At 39.0% G+C, this 25,063-nt stretch overlaps 1 protein-coding gene across 2 annotated transcripts in view; it reads right to left on the bottom strand.

Moving 5' to 3' along the window:
- NEGR1 (neuronal growth regulator 1) overlaps positions 1–14,687 on the bottom strand; it is a 311,487-nt gene extending 296,800 nt beyond the window's left edge. Inside the window, exon 1 of one of the 2 annotated variants that reach the window (XM_067301402.1) lies at positions 14,407–14,687. In XM_067301402.1, the coding sequence (XP_067157503.1) occupies positions 14,407–14,582 (176 nt within the window). In that variant the 5' untranslated portion in view covers positions 14,583–14,687. The remainder of the gene's footprint in view (positions 1–14,406) is intronic. The other variant, XM_067301403.1, reaches the window with a different exon arrangement.
- Between the last annotated feature and the right edge of the window lie 10,376 nt (positions 14,688–25,063).

Raw genomic sequence — 25,063 nt, forward strand, 5'->3', positions numbered from 1 at the left:
TTTAAATAGGTTTTCACCTTTCAGCAGAGGAGTGCCCACCAGCTGATAATTAATAACTACTAAGTGCTTTTCAGACTAGCATGATAGCATGCAGAAATATCATAAAGTGTTGACACAACAATCACTGAGCTGAATGTCTCAAACAAGACTGTTTCTCCCTTCCCCCTCCTGCCCAACTCCCTCTACACTTTTTGTTTAAAGCCAGCGTAGCACAGTGCCAGCTGGCCAGCAGTCTTCTCTTCTGCAAATAGAAGTTGTGTATTCAATAAATACATTGGCTAGCCAAGATAAAGGGAACTACAATGGTTAAATGACAGTTTCATGAATTTATGCAATGCACATTTTGAATATATGTCTGATGAACATTTACAATCCAGGCTAAAATTTTGAGCATATATGTCAAAATGAATAATGGACTCAAGTACCCCGTAGCAGTATGTCAGCACCTAAGTACAATATCGCAACAATGAAAACCCTCACTCTGCCAGACCACCAAAACTAAGAAGTATTTCAGCGACGGCCTAGAAGTCAATATGCTAGGCCATATTCCCGCACATGCTCACAACCACCATGGCTTTGAGAAGTTAGCCTTTTGGGCTCTCTTTTGTAGTTTGACCATCAAGCCCAGCCGAGCCACCACTCGGATCCATCAGAAGGAGTGTACCTCTCCCTCCAAACATTCATGCTCCCACCTTTTACTCGAGCAATGGTACCTGTCTAGCTTTGTCAGAGCCAGTTCAGAGTTTAAAAAAGCTTTAAACTGGTTTTGAAGATTGTTCCTCCCACTTCAGTTCCCAGAACTAGCTCAACACAAGCTCAGATAAGCACCTGTGCTGGTGAAAGTGAAGCAACAGGACTGACTATTTTGGATCGACTATCCTTTAGGCTGGTTTACATGAATAGTGCAAACACTGCCTGAGTTTCCTGAGAGTGCTCTTGCTTATTACCAGATCTTTTATTTTGAAAGAAGTGAGTAAACTTTGCTGACTTAAACAAATTACAAAATCCAGAAAATAAGTGCGACTGTTCATCTTCTAGAGAGGATCTTGTGCTTTTGGTCCCATCTAACATGCTGTCTCTGCACAAATTTTCACCAGTGTTGTTAAAACCCGGAACTAATGAACCTGATGTAAAACCTCTGCCTTAGCTTTATCAGCATTTCAGCTGGTAGGTTACTACAACATGCTAAAAAAAACATGCTAAAAAAGACCTTTCACACAAGCATTGTACTGGATTACTCAGATTTTAAATATATTTAGCAGTATCAATGAATCTGATTCTTCCACATATAAAGTCTACTGGAATGTGTAGTATTTCTTTATAATGGTAGAAAAAACAATTGGAAGGGAAATTCTAGGCAAACAGCATAGTTAAGAAGAAAGAGAAAGGAAAAAAAAAGGAAAAACTGGTTTAGAATACGGCTTCATTTATTCTAACAAAATTTTTGTTTCACAGTAGCACAAAGTAACCCCTTCCACAACACATTCCTGTTTTCACATGACATCTACCCTCATCATAACCTAGTGACTGCTACAGCTATAGCTGCTATCGGAATCATTTTCCCACATGTAGTATGTAAACATTTTTTTAAAAATGAAGGAAGCAACTTTCCAGAACATTCACTGAAGATACAGCTGGTGATGCATGTCAATATATTAAAGTAACAAATGTATTTTAATTTAAATGGTAAGAGAAATTATCAACATCTACATAAAATTAACAGCTTTAACATAAAACCCAGCACTAATTCTATAACATATGTGTGTGTGTGTGCATATATATACACACACACACATACATATATATATACACACACACACACATATTATTTTGAAGCTTAAACTCCTAGCACAGCTTTTCATTATTTCACATACTTTAACAAACAAATCATGACAAAAAGATTATACTGTAGATGAAAACACATTTGAAGTTTAAGAGTGTCCCCATCTACCAAGAACAACATGGAGATAGAAGAAAAGCAGCAAGCAGGAAAGAGGACCTTAGTCGTCTCTCACCCCTGCTCTTTTTTTCTCTCTTGCACTCACTCTCTTCCCCCTCAGGGTCCCACTCCACACACACTAGCTCAGCTTTTCTTGCACAAGCAAAACATACATGGAACTAAAGACCAAAAAAATTATTACTGGAATTATTTTAGAATAAAATTTGAATATTATATACTAGAATTATTACTGAAAAAATTACTACTAAATTTCTAAGATAAATATAATAAATATATAATTCACCTCAGTTCAGTAAAACATTTTTTTTTTTGCATACTGAATCACAAGCTTCTTGTGATAAATGGAGACTGAGATCAATAATAGTGAACGTTAAGGGTAAAACTGAAAAGGGAGTGTATTTTTCTCCCACAAGATTCACATAATCAGAATCTTAGTTTTACCTCTTCCTCCTCTCCTATTTCCTTCCTGTGGCACAATGGACTTCTTGAAACCTTAGGGACAGAATCTTTGCTCAACACGAGTGTTGAGGTGGGAGAGAACTTGGTTTATCCATAACTCAATGTATGAGAACCTTGTATGAAACAAACAGATATTTTCACTATGCAGTACGCCCTTTAGTGTCTCATTTTTTACTGTAATTCCTGTATCTTTACCTTGACTGTGTAGAATAACTTTTTAAAATAATATGTTTTGTTACATTTTGGCCCCATATGAAGCATCTTCATCATACACATCACCAATTTTTAAATGTAAAAATGATAACTCATTCTTCAATGTAGTGTTTTTATAATACTGACCATTGCCCACTATGGAATGCAATAAACTAACTGAGGTCATGTTAGATCTCTAGAGGAAAAAGAGCCTTCAACCCTCAAAAGGATTGTTTAGAGTTTTATTATTTTATATTATTTGGTTTTTATTCTCCTAACAGTTTCATTTATTCATTATTAATGAAAGACAAGCTTTCAAGTGCAGTAGGAGACACATTTTACAATAGTTTGATAATTCGATCACTCATATTGGCAAAAACCATACAAGTCCATATAAGTTCATTATAGTCAAAGGACTTCCTTCCCTACGATTACTTTAGTCAGAATAAAAGTTGAATAAAAATCAGGTGCTTGGAAAGGGAGGACTTTATTCTCAAGTGCTATTCTATGACGGTGAGTTATATTCTGCTCTGACAACAGTTTAAAAATGTTTTTTTTAAACACGAACCCAGTGAAATATCAAAGGCATACAACAGCGCTGTAAATTATGTATATCTATGTTTTCTAGAGGGAATAAAGTTCCTGCATATTTTTGACAGAATTGCATTATGTAAATTTAACAGGTATATCACAGATAGTGTACTCAACTGGATAGCTATCTTATTCCTGTATATTTAAATAAATATTGAAAAAATCCAGCATATTTTACAGAAAGTATATATTTCCTTCATTTACATTGAAATTTGCCTGACAAAAACAACTGGAGATTTCTGCAAGAAATGTTGAATGTTAATTAGATTTTTCCAAGACAAAACTGTTAATGCCAGCAGTTGGATACTCTTTGTTTTAATTATGCATGACTAACGATAGCTGTTTGCCTGTTTGACCACCAGATTGTCTGCTGTTGCCAAGGGAAAATCTTTTAAAAAAGATTGACTGTTTTTCTGTTATAAAATAGGATATATTCCAGTTCATCTTTTATTTTTGAAATAGTTTTGCAGGTGTAAAAATCAGAACTTTATCTGTTCATGATGACATAATCCTTCAACACTGGCATGTATGTCCACACCCACTCAAGTGCCCACAGAATGAGCCTCTTCCAACTAAGTATAGTCTCTGAAACTGCAAAATCGTCACCAGCACTTAAACCAGCCTAATTACATGTTGAACTAACTGGTGGACCATGCTCACTATAAAGCCATCATCAAATATCTACCAGATTAATAAGTAATACACCATGCAAAAACAGAGTTGCAGTTACAGCTGCTGCACACATTTACTAGCTCCATGTGCTGTTAAGTGCATGCAACTTACTATAGAAAAAGTATCAAGAAATGCTACTGTGACTGTTGAACATTTTATTGGGCCTATTTTGCATATCCATCTACATGCAAATGTAGGTGCACTAATGAATCCAGCTTGTTTTGGGGTCTCTGACAGCTGTAATGTTGGGAAAAAAATTGTGCATCCAGCAGGAGGAGGAAATATTTTTTTTCTGGTGAGCTGAAAAATAATAATAAGTTGAAAAATAGTAACAAAAAAGCTCAAGTTTCTGATATAGTAGAATAAAACGGAGTGGTATTTGGTATGCCCATACAATATAACAGAGTACAGCAACCTCGGCTAGCTCCAAGAGCGACAGTGTGTTCATGCAGTACTATGCAACGCCGCATACAGAGATTTTCTCCCATTCTGAAAGCAACATAGCGCGTGAGCGTGATCACATACCCACACTAAGCAGTCCAGCTATCTAGCTGAGCTACTGAGCTCCAGTGAAGAGTCACACTAACCCAACTATGGAGCTCCTGTTCAAGGACTAGCTTGGTAGTGAGCGCTTGGGATATCTACACCACACTAATAGGGTGGCGGAGACAAAACTACAGACAAAAGGCAGAAGAGGGAGTGTCCTGATTGATTAGAAACTTAAATAAGCATACCACCAAGTTAGCATGAACCTTGAACTGCTCTCTTGGTTGAATTCAGGGAAAATGGAAATTTTACAAGTTTGTAAAGTTATTTCCTCTGCTTTTAAATGGGGCCTTTCTTTTTTTGCAAGTACAAGGAGCCCGTACTGATCATCTGTTTTCAAAGGCTAATAGAGAGAGACAGAACTGAAGAGAATTCAGAAGACTATCCCATACTTCTGCCAACAGACAGCGCCCTAACAGAGGATTAGTTAACAAAATTTTATCCCCATGTTCCTCATCAGGATTAGCATTCTCTAAGGAAGTCAAAGGTTTGTCTTCCAACCTTATCTTTCCAGATCATTTTGATTTACAGATGAAGCTAAATAAAGAAGACCAGAACTCTGGTAGCAAAAGTCTGTGGATGATTATGATCAGTAATCTGATTGATTTTTAAATCTTAAATCATCAAATATGAGGTTCATTGCCTCCACTGTCACCAGCAAAATCCAAAATCTCACTGAATTTATCCAAAACTATGACCAACCTGATTAATCTATACCTGCCTTCACTTAAATGCTGATTTGAACCTCTCCAGTTCAAGGGGGAGGAGGAAGCTGTTTAGTCTCAGGCCCATCTGTTCCTTTCCCTGCACCAAAGCAGTATTTCAAGGGACAAACAAAGTTTTCACTGTTTGAGCTGTGACTCACTAAGCTATTAGGCAGTAATGAGAATTTTGCATATAAAATTTCTTTCTTCTAGTTTCATTATTATGAAGAATGACAGTCTCATTATGGAAGGGGGTGAAAGAGGATGATGCTGTCTTTGAAAGAACGACCCACAATATTAAAATACTATAATGCACTTAGAGAACTGTAGCTGGTATGGGCCAAAACCATGCGGAGGGGAATCAAACAACGTAGACTGTAACATGCCAGTGCTTGATAGGGTTCCCTGACCCTGTCTGGCCATAAAGTATAGATGTAGACATGTAAGTCTACATCTGGTACATATTTGAATTCATTAGTCGAGTGCAAACCTTACTGTACCCATAGATCTATGCAAGTCTCAAAAAAGAGCAGAAATGTCTCCAATTTCATTCTAAGAGCCTGTTGCAGCACAGACTTCAGTTTCCAAGCACAGCGCAAATCTGCTGGGTCAAATTTCGGCCAGGAGATAAAGTGGTAAGCCAATACTGCATGTCTCTGGCCTATGAAATAAGACAGTGTGAACCCTCTGAGACTTATTTCTCTAGGATATAGGCTACAATCAACTCTTATGCAAGATGACAAGAAGAAAGTAATTTAAGTCTTTTCCCCTCCCTCAGTAGAACAGCTCACATCTTGTTTGGAAGCAATTCTGTTTTACATTCCTTATCGATTCCTTATTTTGTTCCATTTCCTCTACATAACATCTGAAACATTCATGATCATTCAAAATGATAAATTATTTTAATTTACTCTAAAATTATTTATTTTAACTGCACAGACAAGAGGCAAGTGCCCTAATGTGCTTATTTAATAACTGGCAGGGATTTGGAATGTGAAAATCCTGCCTAAACAACATCTTAATTTTACAGGGTTGTGAGCACATGTATGTCAATACATAATACAATTATATTTCAGAGATCATAGAGATCAGAGAGATTTCATAGCAAAATAATGTATGAGCTTGAACTGTACAAGAATATGAAAAGAGTGTGAAAATCAAGCAATGTACCTTTTAAAAATGTAATGCAAAGGAAAGTGAAAATATTTTGTATTTATTACACCTCTCATCCCCCATATAGACGTACCTACATTTATACATGCATGCACACAACTATAGTCAACACTGGTTTGTGGATATGCATCATAGGGACTCTAACATTAGAATATATATTATCATCTCATAGAATCTAAATACATTATATACACTTGAAATTCTGCTGTTATTCACACTGCAAAACTGTCATTCTAAAGGCTGAATTCTCAGTAATATGAATGATGACGGACTGGGAATGTTGGCTGATGTGTCAGTGACTCTCCCTGACCATTCTTGCTCCTTTGGCAAAGATTATTAGCCTTAAAGTGTAGTTCTTGTTGGAAGACAAGCTGTGACAAAGGCAAAAGTGGCAAGTGATTAAGTCCCAAACCTCAAAAGTGACTAGCCCCCCTCAGCAACTTAAATATGAATTAGGCATCTAAATCCCCTTGAGAACCTGAATGTGAATGGCTTAGGAGTCAAAGACTACTTGACATTCAGCATGAGACAAGCTCTCAATCCACTTCGGCACTTCTGTTGATTTTGACAAGAACAGTTGGATGTTTCTCAGGGCAATTTATATGTGAATCTGTATGGTTTCACAGCTCCAGAAGTGTCAACAAGGAGGCCCCACAGAAGAAAGAGAAGATGATAACCATAATTCTGTAATTTCATTCCTGAATGCCTGGAATCAGGAGAATTAAAAGCAGGAACTAGAAATGGTCCCAGCAAGATTTCACTTGGACCGAAATCCCCTGAGCAATGATATGGCAATGATGTATTTTACAGGGAAAGGGAAAGTCAGATCTGAAAAACAGCATGTTTTCAAAGGCAGAGAAATGGAAGACATGGATTAAGATGCCACTGCCAAACTTCTCTTGCCAAAATAGAATTTGTTCCTCTCCTAGACTCTGATTTCAGGGACTCAGTGTTTCCAATAGAGCCAATATGATCAATATTGATAGAACAAGAAAGAAGGGAAAAACAAAAACAGTGTCCTGGTAACAACTGCCTGAAGCAGTCAAAATCATGATAAAGGTGATAAAGAGTACAGACACCAGTGATCTTGACAGAGATTACCACTCCTAAAAGTGTATTTTAACAAACAGAAAACTGCAAACCCCTTGTTTTAAAAAGCCTATGCTATATTGCTGCAACACTTCACCCCTGGACACAACTTCAGGAGGGAGTTAAGAGGTGTTGATGGTAAATTGATTAAATTCTTTTTGCTAGAATTTATTTCATTTACTTTGATGACTTCTTTATACAGGGCTTCACACTCCTGTCTAGTACATAATTTCTCATTGATTTCTCAAAGAAGAGCCAACACGTGAAGAACTCACTTTAAGTAAAGGACCTGAACCTTATGTAAGAAAAGAAGAGCTAGTCCAGATATTTGGTGATACCAAATATTAGGACTCCTCCTTTCGGTTATCTTAGGCCATACCTAACATGAAGAGCTGCATTTGGCATCCCTAAGGGAATCTAGTTTAGAAAAATGTTAGCTGGACGTTTCCTCCTTGAGCTGTAAGGAGAACAACAGTGAAAAGCAGAGAGCATTTAGCTTTCTGATACAAGCAAAAAAGACGACAAGAATCCAGGAAAGTCTTTTGCAACAAACGGTGAGAACTGTGATCTCTATGAAGCTCAAGGGAGCCACAGTGAAATAAAAAGTCATTAGTACTGTACAAGGAATAGCATTCCTCTAATTCCCTGCTTTGAAGTATTGTGTGCCACCCCAGGAGGTATTACAGTGAAAATGCTTGGTACCTCTCGGAGGAGGAGGAAGTCAGGCTTGCTGGATTTATATTTGCAGATTTCAGGCTCAAGCAGCAGCTGTTCTAAACAAAGACACTGAGAGATACTAAAGAAGCCAAGAGTTGCTCCTCCCATACCTTGGCTGACAACTTGTTCCACCAGTGGGAAAACTTCTGAAAACAGATAAGTTAATTAACTGTAAAAGCAGCCACCAAAAGAAATTGATAGAGTTTCAAATCATTTGTCCACTATGTAGCTAAACCTTTTAATACCAGCAAGAAATGCAGAGATACCAGTTATGGAGAAAATGGAAAAATTTTGAGTGAGAAACAGAGGACCCAGGCCTGAGACACACAGTTGCTGCCTCACGACTACAAAACACATCCTCATACCAGCAATCTCTGGCTAGAAGGCAAAGCTTGTCATCCCGTTAGCCTAGAACTCCCCAGTTATCTTCTTCAGTGTGCCTCTTCTTGTCCTCTGCAAACATGATTATGTCGTTAAATATCAGAGGGGATATTTATTGCCTCCATGTGCCACTGCTGGATCCAGTAAATCATTGTGTGTTAACTTGTTATTACACTGCCTGTTTAATGTACTCCTACACAGTATTTATCTGCAACTATTTGGCATGCATGTAAGCCCAAGTCGTTGTCCATTTTGTGTTACCTGCTAGCTCATATGAAATGTTTAAGGATTACCTCAAATCTCCTAGGCAGGGGAGAGTATGACCCCACACCATACGGACCTAAAACTCTCAAAGGTGGCAAAAAAAGAAGGAAGCCTACATGTAAAAAATTCAAATTTAGAAAACAAAATAAAAATGTCCATAACCCTCCAATCTGTGATCAGGAAAAAAAATTCTTCAGTAATTATTCTTCTCAGATGACTGTTGGCTGCTCTGTCATCTCAGACAAAATTCACATGGGATGGTCACAGAGAGACTACTGTTGTCAGAAACAATGAGGATGGAGTTTAATCTACCTGTTAACAAAACTGGCCTAGAATTTATCTCAGCCAGGTCTGACAAGAACTGATGCCCACTTGAACTGACTACTACACATTAGATAGGAAAACAAAGAAACACTTCACTTGCACAACAAACTTAGCACCATGCACTGAGAAAGAAAGAGTTTTCCACCTGTAATTCCCAGTGGTGCTATAGCAGTAGTGCTAGGAGAAAGTACTGCTAGAGGCTGCAGCCTAAACAAGGCTCAGGCACTTAACTACAACCATAACTGAAGTGAATTATCTGTTTTACAGCTTTCATCACTGCTACTCCTCACTCGCACCCTTTGGGAATCTTGATCCAAAAGATCCCAGTTAGATATTTAACTCTTTGCAGTGAAAATTGCACATCAAGTTATTTTATGTATTCTAGGGCATACATTTCATTAATTATTCCATAATCACACAGCAGGAAAGAATCTTTCACTTATTTTTAAAATGTGGTAAGTTCTAAAACTTAATTTACTGTGATTACACACAATATAAAAATACTATCAGGTATATTAGCTGTTGTTATTCATAAACTATAAAAAGGTAACATGCAGGAAAAAAGACTGTTTGCTAGAGAAAGCCATACTGATCACCTTCAGATCTGTACATTGAGATATTTCAAGGGGATTTTGTTCACAAATCACAGAATAGGTGTGTAGGGACTGTTAAGAAACAAACTATTTTATGTACGTGGCCCTCTTGCCTTTATATATCCAAGAAAACAGCCATAGACTAGACTACCATCATTATAGAAATTCAAAGAGAAATTCTCTTTTACTTCTCCTGGGTAGAATAGCCTCGTTACCAGCCTGATTATCAGCTCTCCAGCTGCCCTCCTTGCTCCACCCAACAGCACGAGCAGAGGGAAGGGGAGAGAGCAGCAGCTGGCCACAGGGAGGGTGGCTTTCTTACTCCCAGAACAACAAATCCTCGAGTATAAGCACCACTCAGGAGACGGGAAAGAAAAGAAACAGATTATCCACGTTTGTTCCCCACAGTTACGATAATCTTAACTTAATGAATTGGTTTTAATTTGTTACCTTTCTTAAAATGTTCGTGTTCTAGCAGTGCCACTTCTGTTGTCAAAATGTTACAGGTACATTGCAAACCTATGCTGATTGCTCTGTTTATACAATGTCTTTAAGGAGTTACTAAAGCACTACAGTTCTGAAAATAGAGTTTCCTGTATTTTTAGCAATTTAGCAATCTATTTTTTTAAATAAATACTTTTATATTTTCTTCTCTCCTCCCTCATGAGTTCTCATTAAATCTTACTGATTACCTGGGAAAATCTAGAAAAAATGTAGGAAAAATGTAGGAGATTTTATACTCTAGAAAACATTTCTTTCTAAAATTTTCTCATACAAAATAACTGCAATAGTGATATAATTTCTTATAACTTCAATAAAAAGTGATACAAATACTGTAGGATCAGCATGGATCAACCACTGATTGAAGAAAATCAAAAAGAGTAATTTTTTAATTACTGAGAACCCAGAAATGACTCATCATCAGAAAGAACATCTTGGTTAATGAGAGTTTTTCTTTAAAAAAAGTGTAAGATTGTTTCCAAAAAATGTGTGTTAAACAATATATTTGTACCCTTTAACATTTTTTCAAACTATTTATTAGACAAGTACATTTACAGATTAAAAGTGCTGTGCACCATTCATTTTGTAAAAGTTGACAATTGTTGGCTATGATTAGAGGTATTTTAATACTATGTAGGCCATGTCATCCAAAGAATATCAAGAATAGGCCCAACCACAGCATGCTTCAGGTTGTATAAACTGGAAATGTATTTATCTCAAAAGAATGTGGTAACTGCAAAATGGGAAGGCCTTGTAAAACATACAGCCAATTCAAACACACTCTACAGGGAGTAATATTAAGAGCTTTGCTTCACAGCATAGTATTAGAAAAATACTACATGTGTGTTTGATGCAAAACTGATTAAATACACTCTAATATGAATTAACTATTTGAAAAAAGGAATCCACACTATTTATTTTACATCATGTTAACACTTAAGAGGCTTTTATTTGAAAACCTCAGCACTTAGAGAAGACTTTAGTCCTCATTTTTTAATAAAGAGGGTGAAAACTTAATATGACAATTGAGACTGGAACTCGGGTACTCTGCCTGTCATGTTGTTCATTGAAATATACTATTCATTTTCTTCAGTAAAATCTTGGCTCAAAAGAAGACTTGAACTGAGAATAAATTTTACTTGCAACACAGGTAATTCCATTTATTCACACTCACTGGAGACTACAAAATGTTCATCTATGTGCAATTAAGCTAAACAGCTAAGCAAAACCACTGAAAACCAGTGTCACGCTCCTAAAAGCTAGAGCAGGGATGTGTTAAGAGTAAGCACTTGTGAAGTGCCTTCAATGCCCAGTCATTCACATACAAGTAAACATGCACATGCATCACAAACCAGCATAATCTTCTTTCAGCCTAGAAAATGCTGATTCAGTTATGTGAATGACCCCCACAATCTATCTTTTATTATTAAAAAACGCTAAATGCTTTAAGCACAGTGTTTTCTGATTTTAACAAGCAAAGTAATGAGTAAACTTTTTGAAAACCTCATTCCTGGAGAAGAGAGAAAATTGGGGAAGTCTGGTGTTACGGAGGGAATCAAAGTGTGCCAACAGAAAGGAATTGATGGCCATCTTGCACAAAGAGGCAGGGCGCTACTGTACACAGCCAACTTTGAATGCTGCCATGTACAGTGATTGAGAAGATCTAAATATAGAGGTCTACAGAGCTCAAAGAAAGAACTCCTTTCTCTAATGCCCAAGTAACTGCTTTATCCAGCTCACTGGAATTTGTACTTAAAATTGTCAGCTTACAATATTTAAGATATACGTATTTTCAAATATATATGAAAGGAATATCAAGTGAGGAAAATTTCAGGAGGAGCAGTGAAGATTTGCACCAGGAGATTCAAGATAAACAGCTCTACCTATCTTCTGTATACTCTTTTGAAAATGTTTTCCTATAGTGATCCTACATTTCCCCTTTCAAATCATTTTATTAGCTGAAAACAAAACATACTCTTATTTGAAAGAAAGCCCACAAAGAGGGTGGAAAAAAATGAAAAACAAGAGTTAATCATTTACATCACAGAGACAGAAGAATGAAAAGAGATACAACACGTTATTTCAACATGTAATTGCTTCGTTCTGCAGTTAAGTAATGATGTTTACATTCTCTTTAACAGCACCTTTTTCCAAAACAGATACACTTCCTCAGTTGTGAGCAAAAAGTAATCTTTTAATCTTAAAACTCGAATTTCCTTTATGTAACCTACCCAGCTGCAGAGACACTGAGTTCCAAACATAATTTTAGGCCCAGAAAACTGAATGTATTCTAGCTACTCTATAGCTGAAATCTACTAAGAGGTAACCTTTAGAGTATTTGTATAATTTCTGATTAAGGTGGTTCTAAATGTGTGTATATATGTAAATACACACACACACACACACACACACACACCATGTCTTTGTAACACTCAGCACTGGCTGAAGATCTGTCTTGAACTGTCTCCCAACTCACCAAGTTACCTTCTGTGCAATCTTTAAATCTGAACCACTGCAAATGAGATACATTTTGTTATTATATTTCCTTTGATTCTCCAATTCTATAGACAGAAAGCATGAGGACTTTAGGACATGTGAAAATACAGAGTACAACTAAGGTATACATGAAAAATATTTGTCAGCTGCCCTACATAGACATCTACTGTATTTGCAACAGCTACTACACCAGAAGCAAGCTGACCTGCTCTAAAACAATTCCAAATTTCTATTGAAAATACTTTATGTAATAATTTTACAGCAGATTTTAGAATCGTTAAAAATGCATATGGCTAAAACTTTATAATCTGTGGACCTAAGTGAGTGACACTCTAAAGAAAGATAATACAGCCAGATACTATGTAGCTTAAAACTACTCCCTATTAAATTAGAGATTTGTCACACAAAAGCAGGTTCAGCCTACTGCAGAAAATGTATTTTTCTTAAACTATAGCAACATCCAGTATCATGACAGAAGTGCAGTATATGAATAAAAAGTTAAAATTGAAAAAATTAAAATCAAGCCAGGGGATTAATGAGTTGAAATCAAAAAGAAGGATTCAAGTAGATTAAGTGCGGTGTCCTACTACTGGTAAACAAATTTCACTCCAGTCAACTGGACTGAAAAAGATACTGTAACCATACGGAATGCAAGCTTCATTAAGAGAAGTAATAACGGAGCTTTGGTAGGCATGTAATCTCCTAATGGCGTAAAGCTAGCTTTTCAAGGTTAATCATCAAAAAATAAATATGCAAAAAATAACAACACAAATATTTATAACTGTGCAATGTTTAGTACCATATTGCAGCTGAGCAATATCCTGACAGTGATGTTTGGATTACAGACGCTGTAACCCGTGCTGCAAGCCAAAAACTACATCATTTTATCAAGCAACACCGATTTCCAAACTTCTATAAACAAAGTTATTATTCAAAAAACAAGTATATACCTTTTGCAGCCATATAATTGTTATTGCAAAACGTTAAGAATTCCTCTGTTAACAATATGCCTGCTTTCTGTTACTGCCTTCAAACATAAATTCACCACTGATCGTTATCATGGAATTTATAAATGTATCAGCTTGTGGTTTTAAACTATGTTTTACTAAATATAAACCACTTAAAATTGGAAATTACTTCCATCACATATCAGAACTCCTTAAAGATTACCCTAGTAAAAAACTAAACACATACCACACCCAGCGAACTAAACTACAGATACACTGATCGGTCGTTATATGAAGATATCTGCCGCTAATGTTCAAAGAGAGAGACATAAAGCATATTTTAGGTGATACAAGTGAACCAACTTCTCTCTGCTGACCTGAACCGTGACTATGAACACCGCAATAGATGTTTCCCACATCTGCCAGGGGCAGTTTACGAGGAATTGCTGAAGTCTGAGCGCAGACGAGCATCAACCTGCCCCTTTTTTTCCGAAGGGAAATACTTGTCCGGCTGCCCCGCTAGCTTCGGGGACAGCGGGGATGCACGGCTCACTGCCGGGCTGCGGGGCGCGGAGCGGCGCGCGGGAACCGCGCTTCGCCAGGAGCCGCAAACTTGTTTCCACGGGAAATGAACGCGGGCAGAGGAGATGGCCGGGAGCCGGCGGGGGGGTCGGGACGCGGCGGGGGCCGGGCACCCCGCGGCCTCCCCGCGGCCGCCTGCGCCCCGGCCCCGCCGCCCGCCCGCCCGCGGTGCGCGCCCCCGCCCGCCCCGGCGCGGAAGCGGCTCGGTCTCCTACCTAAGCACCGCCGTGTCCCCCTTCCTGACGACCAGGTTGTCCACGGCCGCCCCGGGGAAGTCGGCGCTCTGCCCGCCGGGCAGGCAGGAGGGCAGCAGGCAGCACAGGCTGAGGAGCACCGCCGCCAGCCACTGGTTGGAGCAGCAAGCGCCCTGCACCAGCAGCATCATGTCCATGCCGCGCCCGCTGCGCTCCCGCTCCCGCTCCGCGCTCCCCCTCAGCCAGGCGGCGGCGGCGGTGGCGGCCGAGCGCTGCCCCCGGCGGCGGCCCTCGCTGCTGCCCGCGGTCGGCGGCCGAGCCCGGAGCGTGCCTCCTCTCGGGTGGCTGCCGCACCATCTAGCGAGGAGGGCAGCGCGCCCGGCTCTGCGCGCCGCGGCGGCGTCAGGCTCCGCGGCGGCAGACGGCCCCCAGGCTGGGAGCCCGTTGCCACGCAGCCGTTTCCTTAGCAACTCGTCCTGGCGACTGGCGGCGGAGCGGGGAAGGCGCGGGAAGGAGGGGACTCCGCGCACCGCCGCGGCGCCCGGCGGAGCGCTCCGCGCGCGCGCCCGCCGCGGCCCGGAGGCCGCCCGGCAGCCGCGGCCCGCGCCGCCCGCCCGGCCGCCGCCGCGAGCCGCCGCGCCGCCCTCCCCGAGGGCTAGCGGCCGGGCCGAGGGACCCCCGGGGCGGCGGGAGCGCGGCCGCCGCGGCCCGCCCTCGCGCAGCCTCCGCAGGACCGCAGGGCCCGGGCCGCGGCCGGCGAGCGGCGCGGGCAGCGGGCACGGCCGGGGCGCTCCCGGCGGCCGGGGGCGCTGCGCCTGCCGCTCGCGCGGCGGGGTCGGAGGCGCCGGTCGCAGCCCGGGCGCCGAGGGCCGCCGCTGGCGCCCACCGACGGGAGGCGTCGGCCAGCGCCCGGCGGGGCACGGCCCTTCCTGGAGCGTGCGGTACACCGCTGCCTCTCCTCCTCCCACCCCGCTGCTAACGCTGGGCCCAGACAGCGGCCCAGTTTCCTCGCAGAGCTGCCATCCCCCTCGCTCGGGTCAGCGACAGCCCCCCAGCCCCTCTGACAGTGGCAATGCACGGCATCAAAGTGCAACCCCACACCGCACTCGCAAACTTCAGTATTTTGCCTTTAGTTACACCTGCTTGCAGCACACAGATTCAGAAAACATGGCTCCTCCTTGTCTGTCAACTGGAGCCCGAGTGCGCTGCCTCCCTCTTGCACAGAGCTGTCCACCATGCCCGATCCCTCGCAGAGTCGAGCCCACCTTTTTCCTGCTTTCACAATGTAGTGGTATGTCGCACCTAACCAGAAACTGCTCCCTCATACACCTCCGTGATACGTCCTCCCTTAAGAGTTAATAAGAATTTACCACTTTGTCAAAAGCTAGCTAGCCAAAAACTGCTTTAAGACAGTATTGCTGAAATTCACACTAACAGCTCCACACAGAAGCTTCTTCCTCCCTTGAGGAATTTCCAAAGAAATAATCCAGTCATCTCCGGATACATGATTAGCCACCCCAATATTTGGTTTTCAACTTGCTACAAAATGCCACCAATTTAGGAATTTTGTTTGCTTCGTTTGTTTACCCTAACACACAATTTCTAGTCTAACTTGCATAATAGCACAAAAATCTTACTTCTCTCTGATCAGTCCTAATCTCTTACAGGAATCCCTCTAGTCAGTTTGCGAGAAATTGCATAAGCAGTGCATTGTTATATAACATGAACTGCATGATTTAGAAACATTCTCACACTAGTTCACGCATATCTGGCCAACACGATGCTCTAATTAGTTATTCATATGAGTTCTGCAGCTCTAAGTTGCCAGTCCATGATACAATGTGTACTAGTTCTCATGCAGGATTTTTGCTTTCACCAGCTGCTACACAGTACATCTTCTGGTACACCATTTTTTCCTGCTCTCCATATGCCTGGTATGCACTTCCTGTACAGGAAGCATTCTTTCTTCTGTATGCTTTACCCTTCTTTATTCTGTCCCATTGCATTAGATCTTCCCAGCCACCAAAAGAAATTCTAGTGTACCCAAAAGGCAATTCTTCTTCTATCTAGTCTTGGGGCACGTGATACCAGTTTCCTTGACAAGATGCTATAGTTTCTCAGCTGTGAGACAGAGAGAGATTGGCTTACAGATTTTGGGTATGGACAACTCACTATCAGTATTATCACTATAATACAGTAACAACTTTTCAAATGTTAAATACATACTCCATAGCAAGACAATTCTTTGTGCTAGCATATATGCAACTTTCAGTTGTCCTTACTATGCAATACCCATCTACTGGGATCAAGACTGTAGAAACTTTCTGCAAGCAGAAGTTGAATATCTAGTATCATGAAATACTGCCAGGAAATATTTCCAAATAACTAGTTTCTGAGGAAACACCATGTATTTAGAAATGGATTTCTCAACAGGACAGATTCCAACTGTAAGTCTCAGTTGGTTACACTAACAAACAGTTGTTTATAGCAAGAGGAGCCATCCCACATCTCTCACTATTACCATCCCACATTCAAATATATTCAACAATTTCCTTTAGAACCTTTCTAGACCTGTATCCTCCCTGCCATTAGTGCTATTAAAGCTTAGCAGCTGCAAAACTTGACAATCCAAATACACTTACAGTAAATTTGTCATGTCTGTGTAGCTTTTGGATATCATTTTTACCATCATGCACCAAATTCTTTTGTCAGTAGTGTCAAAACACGCCTCTAAACACCATATCCTCAGAGTGCTTTTTTCCAGAAGTACCTCAGTAGCCCAGTGTTATTGGTCAGAATTTCTTCACCAATATTTCACCTGTGGCAGTATCTCAGCTTCAACAGACATTTTCTGTCTTCTGCATAATTATTAACAAAGGAGTTCCTTAGGAAATTATGAGCAACTGGTGCATTCTCTGCCAACTGGAATACTGGGAAGCCAATCAATTTATCTTACAGCCAAACATAAAATATTGCTCTGTTCCTGATCCTAGGATTATATTTTCCCAATCCACATGCTCAGGTATGTCAGGCTTGCTTTCTGCTACCCAACCCATTCACTCCTTGGGCACACTACTCCTCTGGCTAATGTTTTAATGCACAGAATCATGCTGTCTGTAAAGCTGAAAAGGAAGTGGGCAGCAGAACTTACTGAAGTAACTCTTTAACAGGACTGCAGTGAACAAATGTTTTCTGTTGCCCAGCCTCAGGATTCCAAGCCAATTACCAAATTTCCATCATCTTTTTTCCCCTCTCAAGAACTGCTGAAAGAGGACACTCAGGATTCAACGAAAAGTGTAAGTATTCTCAAACAATGCCAATTTTTGATTCAAGGATCTCCTACTTTTCAGATAGCATCATCAAACCATCTGCCTCCTTTTCAAGTTATTGGAGTTCCAAGCTGAGATCCACATCCTGTGCGTACAGGAAATTTGGTCTGAAAAATGAGTCGGCTCAACCTGACCACAAATAGTTACCTAGATGCATAGACACATCAATATACCCTTGTTACAACAGCAGTAGTACAAAAAATTAAAGCATGCAGAAATTTTCACTAAAAAGGTTTATTATACCAGATGCAGAAATGACAAACACACCAAAATCTATCCTACTTAAATGGGTCCTGAAGACCTTTCTATCAATTTTCCCCACGCTTCTCCCTTCCAAGGTTGCATTCAATTAAACAGCCATCTCCTTCACATGACTTCCATTCAGCTGCTAAGAAGAGTATTTCATCTTCCTCTCTTTTCCCAGAATGCTTGTTGCAATGACTGAGAGAGTTCAGATCCATCAGATCAGTGTCTTATCTTGGAAACTTGTAGTCTAAAGTGAAATTTGGGTCCTAATGTAACAGACATGCAAAATATTTCTATTACAGCTGGTCAGACAACATTTGCCAAATCATGTACTAATTAGGTTTTCCAGCACTTGAGACAGAATGTTTATGAATGTGTTTATGTGATCGTCAGTGTTATTTCTTAGACTTTGGGAGAAATTCTTAGACTTTGGGTGTAGTTTCCATATACACATTTGTTTGCTTTTGAGATACATATTTCTGAAAGTGTTCAAGTATTTCCATCTAGTTGCCAACTGAAATGTCTACTTTGCTTCAGTCTCTTCCAAAATACCCTTAGATTAGCACTTAGATTAGACTTAGATTAGCACCATCCAGAGTGTCTGAATGCCCACCTGAGTATTGTCATGAAGTGGCACTGCCCCAATAACAAAAATTTTTGTTTTCACTTAAACAGATGACAGACATTTTATACTGGAAAAAAACCTCACATATCTATCTTTTCAGTTAGAGTCAAATTTTGTGTCAAAATTCACAAATGTTTTGGAATTTTGAAACATCTTCACAATGGCTGAAGAGCAGTAAAAACTTATCAGTAATGAATAAGGCATTCCATGATGCAAAACTAATTTTCAAATTCTAATGAAAATCTTTAAGGAAAAAAAACACACAGTAATAATTTCTATTAGCTCAGGAAAAGTCCAGTGTCCTATTCTCAGGTGACATTCCTAATATATCTGCTTCCCCCCTTTTCCTCCCAGTGTAAAGCATCACATAAGTATGGACAACATTATGTTATTATGCTATAGTGCAAATTCTTCCAAGAAGCATTCAGCCATTGCTCAACATTCTTAAGAAAGGTCTCAGATTGCCTAAAATTTTGGGTACATATGGTACCCAAATAATTCGTCAGCTTTAGATTTTGAATAAGTGATTTCTGATGTTTCTGCAGAACTGCTGTTAAAGAGCTCATCTGGAATGATTCCACTGGACCATCAGCTACGAAGTTAAAAAGGCTTCACAAAATACATTGCCTAAAAATTTCATTGGGGGACAGGGTAGGAAGTGGGAAAAGGGATAAAGCTCAGAAAACACTGACACAACACAATTTTTGTATGTCTCCTTTCAAATATATATTTTGATATTTTGATATTAAAAATGTAAAAATATTTTTAAATATTAAATACAAAAAATTGATCTTGTAAAGTACTGAAATCCACTCAAATTTCCTTTTAAATGAGCATCTCTTTCACAGATAACTTCAGAATCCATGGCAGTAGCATGTTTTTGACAAAGGATTGAAAGCGAACATTGAAATCTCCATAATATGCATTTTCCATTTTCTGCATAATCTATTAAGTGACTATGTACAGAATTGCTTAGTGAAATACTCTACAAATTATTTCCCGTACTTCAAAAATTAGAAGAATCCTGATGCACTATCTTCTGAGCTAGCATCTATGAGCTTTAACACAAGTAGCTCTATGAGCACCAGAACATACGGACTCTAATTTCCATAGATTTGACATAACACGGCTGCAGAACAAGCCTAGCCCACATTAGACAGAGAATGCATGTAACAGTGAATACTCAAAAGAGAGGATGAATGCATGGTTGCCTGGTTTTGAAACGCAAGCTCCAATTATACCCCTCTCAGACATGAGGCATTCGTATCACTTCTCTGGGTTTTCTCATGTCTAAGAAGATTTGACTTGCGCTGTGTTCCCCCCATCACAATGGAAGGAAAGACATGCTACACGTGCAGTAATATACACTGAAAGCCATGAGGTATAAGTCATTTCCAACATGCAAGCATGGAGACTCAGCAGCGCAGAATAAAAGGTTGAGCAATTTCTTCTTCAGGCTCCACAGAGACAGCAGGAAGAGCAGTACTGAACTAGCGCCTTGTAAAATCAGCTACCTTAACCCAAGAGGTGCATGGAAATTCTACAGTTACACAAGACATTCATTCTGAAATCTAGACTCTTCTGCTTGACAGAAGTGCACACGCGTCTTTGGGTTCTCGATTTTCAAGCTTAACCAACCCATTGTGGGATAAGATTGCACACAGTACAAGGCTATCAATAAAACATTAGTCATATGTGGGTGAATGAAAACATTTTCTTTACCATATGGTATACTATGGAAATAATTGCCAAATGACAGAAGCTCACTAATATTGATGCCAAATACATAGATAATACTGTCAACTTGTGATCAGCCTACATTTTCCTATTTTAAGATATACAAATGAGTGCAGTTTGAAAACATCCAGAAAAAGCTTCATACTGAAGAACTCTAAAAAGAAATATACTCCAAATAAGCATATAAAGTAGCTTTTTGAATCCACTGGAACTCTTTGAATCACAAAGGTAAAGAATGGAATTCACTGTCCAAAGAGTTAACTTTAAATACATTTAAGAAAAAAAGGCAAGTGACAAAACACAAGCATACTCCCTTACCTAAAATATGTCTTCTTGTGGCTACTGTTCTCTAGGGAGTAAGTATCTTCATTGTTGTATGTGAAAGTGGAGCAGAGGAAGGAAATCTGGAGCTTGTGGTGCAATAATTTGCAAATCTCTGTGCTCAAAATAAGTCAAGACACTTACTTTAATAGGATGATGTAATGCTAAGTACTTTTTAGTATTTGGGAAGTGCAAAAATATTTTGTCTTTCAAGTTTCCTTACTGGTTAATAGAAGGTAGCTTTAAGACCTCCAGTAAGTTATTCTAAGAAAGGATGGATACTGACAAAGATTATGGGGCTTTCACATGTAACTTATCAGGCCATTCTGTGTAATTAACTCCAATGATGTGTTTTGAAAACCTATGGATTATATAAATGCATGGTATTCCAAACTTAACTTTCAGACTGGAGTTGTACAGAATAGTCACTACCAAAACCATCAGATTTTAAAATCACATTTCCTAGCCAAGATACTCATATTGTACAATAACTTGTATTGGGATCCCTCACGATTACAGAGTTTGCAACTTGGACAAGACAGGATGTGCTATATATCAAAACTTAAGAAGTTTGGACTATCTGTGAAACAGCTGAGATCATTCTTCCATGTTAGGATTTCCTTCACTCATCAGGGAATATTTTGCCTACATATTTTCTGACATCACACAGAAATGTTTACACCTTGGGAGAAAAGCTCTTTAAGCTCATATGCCTCACAGGATGGAAGGATAGAGATTGCATATGCAAAGCAGGAGGGATCGGAAAAGTTAGGACACTATCTCCATTTGTTGCCTGATGATGAAAACCCCTGTTGTGGACCTGATAGCAGGGCAAAAAGCTGCTATCGGTATCGCAATAATCATTCATAAGTTACTGCAGTCTCCTAGGTTTGGGGACTAACACTACTCCCTATTTGCTGAGGAAGAGAATCTTCCTTTTGAACAAAAAAAGATTGTTCTTTCTGCCCAGAGTATAAATGACATGCTTTTCTTGGGAAGTAATCATCTACAGTGTAGTATTATGGGATCTCTTGTTTTTCTTTTTAAAGCACCATAAAGAGTACACATCAGTCGTGTATGCAAATATGACACCTTGTCACATCCAAATTGCTCATCTAAAAGCATTATTCCTTAATTATTTAGACTAATCAAACCAAAACCAAGTTCTTCCAAACTATACTCATACCCACCCCCAATCACTCTTGTTGGTATCTTTTGGAAGATCTCTAATTGGTCTACAGTGCTTATTGTTCCTGCCAGTTTGGTGTCATTTGAGCACACCTTATTCTATCACTGAAACCACTGTAACTCCATAATAGTGAGTAACCTGATCAAACTTCAAATCTGGCCCTGCTCTGAGCAACGGGTTGGATTAGATGCCCTGCAAAGGTTCCTTCCAACCGACATTGTTCCATGTTTCTAAAATTCAGACTAGCACCCAATCCAAGCTAGGTTTACCCAAGGCGTAGCACTTGGTAGATCATGCCATTTTGACAGCAACCATCTGTAGCTGCATTGAATAGGAATTTCTGAACCATCATGAACACATTCCACATTAGCTTTATCTCACCAGCTTTCGGCATAGCTTTCTTGTAAAATGCTTTGTTGGGAAAAATCAAACCTTCCTAAAATCAAGTAGGTTTCCACTAATGTTCTGGCCTTATTCACAACAGAAAGAGATATGATATGAAATGTTTTGGGTTTTTAAGTGGGGAAAGGAGAAGCAATTTTTTTGTCATGCAATACATGAAAGAACATGAAGATCATTGATCATATCATATCAAATAAACCAATTTGATAAACTGATTAATGTGCTGATTTCATACTATCGCACTTTGTTCTCCGTTTGATTTACATGTATAATTTATCTTACTCATTTAATCTTGTTAATAAAATATCACATTGGAAGTCTGTGCAGATTGTGTGTTTTCTCCCCAGGTATTAGGATTAAAAACCTGAGGAATCTCTGGATAGTGACTTTGTAAATCTCAGAGATGGTACAAAGAAATGCCTTATAGCAGATTCATAACTGATGCTTGAATCACAACCCTGTTGGAGTCTACAGGAAACTATTTGCATATCAGACATTTCTTCTGACTAACAACAGGGGTTTCAGAACTTTTGTGGAGCTGTGGATATAAAACAAGCATCAGAAATGTTGATCACTTTTCTGAAAAATCAATTTCTGCTTCTCACAGCGTTGTTAAGTGAAAATGCACCTGCTCCATTTGGATTCAATAAGATGACTAGTGTTATGACATTATTAAAAAAACACATGAATAAGACAGCGAAAATAAACTCAACTTTGGCCATGCTTATGATCAAGAAAGGAAATGAAATTTCATGGTCACATTAATCGGAGACCAACTATCCCTCTGAATACTAAAGAATTTGTATGAGAAGAGACTAATGTAGAACAAACAAAGCCACAAACAAACAACTACACACAAATCATGATTTATCTAACCAATCCTAAGCAAGCAGCATGGCCCATATTTGAATATTCACACTCCATCCCCAGCGCAGCATGCTAAAAAGATGCTGTATCTGTCAAATAAATTGAAATAACCTCAAGAAATGAATCACAATCTGCTAATGTACGGTAGACTTACAAAAAGTGTTATTTCATCAAAAAAGTATATCCTAACAATGTAGGTATTCTACAGTGTGGGTACAAATTTTGTTCTAGTATATGGAGACTACTACTAAAGTTGCTATAGCTACATCAATCTATTCAAAAGGCTAAATTTTGAACAAAAATTTTTCAACATCATTTCAAGATAATCATTACTACGTATTCAAACAAAACTGAAAGATCATTGCCATAAAACCTGCCAATGAAACACTCACTTGCACAGTTTTTAATAATTCAGAATTAGAGAAACTTTAGAAGATGAGTCAGATGTTACTGTCCTAAAAGTGAAAAATCTCTGTTGATTTGCATATAATTTTTTAAATTATTATTTTTTCAGACTGAAACGTGAGTAAAACAATTTTGCCTGACCACAGCTCCTGAAAATGTTACGTATCCAGCATAAACCAGTTTACGCTGCAGCATATTCTTTAACCTGGTTTCTTAAGAAAGTGAGCTTATGTCACCAGAAATGTTTTTATTTGTATGTCTATCTACCATGAACTGCTTTGAAACTGGTTGGCTTATTTCAATTGCACTGACATAAAGACAAAGGTCTAAATGATAACATGTTTCTACCAGCATCATGAAATTAAGTAACCAGAGACTCTATTAGTGCTTCCACTTGAAAAACTGCAACATGAGCTTATCGTTTTCTTACAAATCAAGAATTCAATTCTGAAAAGCAAAGTCATGGGAAACTAGGCTTGCTTAAAAAGAAATTCGATCTTGATTTTTAAAAAATAAATAAAACATATATGACAATATCAGATGCCCTTAGATAGGTTATTCCTGTGAGAAATGTCAAATATTTTCAGAAATTTTTAGGGCAACTTTGTCTGCTTCTGCCATTAGCTCTTGGTATGCCTTTGATTGAATAATGACACCATTAGAAATCTTTCCCATGTAGCTGCCAGTTGGTAATGATCGCATCACCTCTTCACCTTTATCTTTAAATGCGTAATTGTAAAGCATCTTTTTCAGACCTTGAATCATCCTTGTCATGCTTTTCTTAAATCTTCAATTTTTTAACATGTATTTAAAATTATTGAAACCCACAACATGGCACAACAATCTATATTATAGCAGCAGTATCAATACTGCTGTATCATCTCCTGCTACTTCATATTCTCAGCCTACATATCCAAAGAATTGCCAGGTAAAAAAACAGCAGTGGGACCTCATTTTCATGTTGATTACTTATAAAAGTAACCAACCATCAGTATATCATTGCATTCATTTGTGTATTGACATATCTTCTTTTTTTCATAGATTTATGAAGTTAAATGTAAAGGGATATTCAAATTCAGAATTCACTTAACCTGTGTGGCTCTAAGTAGGAATTACTGACTTTCATGCCTAGTGTTTTGGGAAAATGCCACAACAGAGGATGAACTTGCTGCATAAATGGTAATCTCTAATATGTCAATGGATGAGCTAAATCTAGCCAAGATTAACTCAGAGACAACAATGGAAATGGTAAGCTGTAAGTGGTAATAAAATTATTTGGCATATAGGCAAAGAGATATTTTACTTACTGTAGGACAGTGCAGGGTTCAAATGTTTGAGACTGAAGGATTAACAAGAAACAAACTGATTTAATCAATGTAATAATCATCATCTGAAATAGTCTAGGACATAATTTCAGGGCTTTAATTAAAGTCCTAGAACTGATGTTGCTGCTTCTAGAAAATGGAAAGGCAGAAGAATGAGTAGCTCTAACAAATGCCAGCAGTACTTTATCTTCTCCAGTAAACAAAGCAGAAGATTTATGAAAGGTGGGCTCAC

The sequence above is a fragment of the Apteryx mantelli genome, chromosome 8, assembly GCF_036417845.1.
Source record: "Apteryx mantelli isolate bAptMan1 chromosome 8, bAptMan1.hap1, whole genome shotgun sequence".
NCBI lineage: Eukaryota > Metazoa > Chordata > Aves > Apterygiformes > Apterygidae > Apteryx > Apteryx mantelli.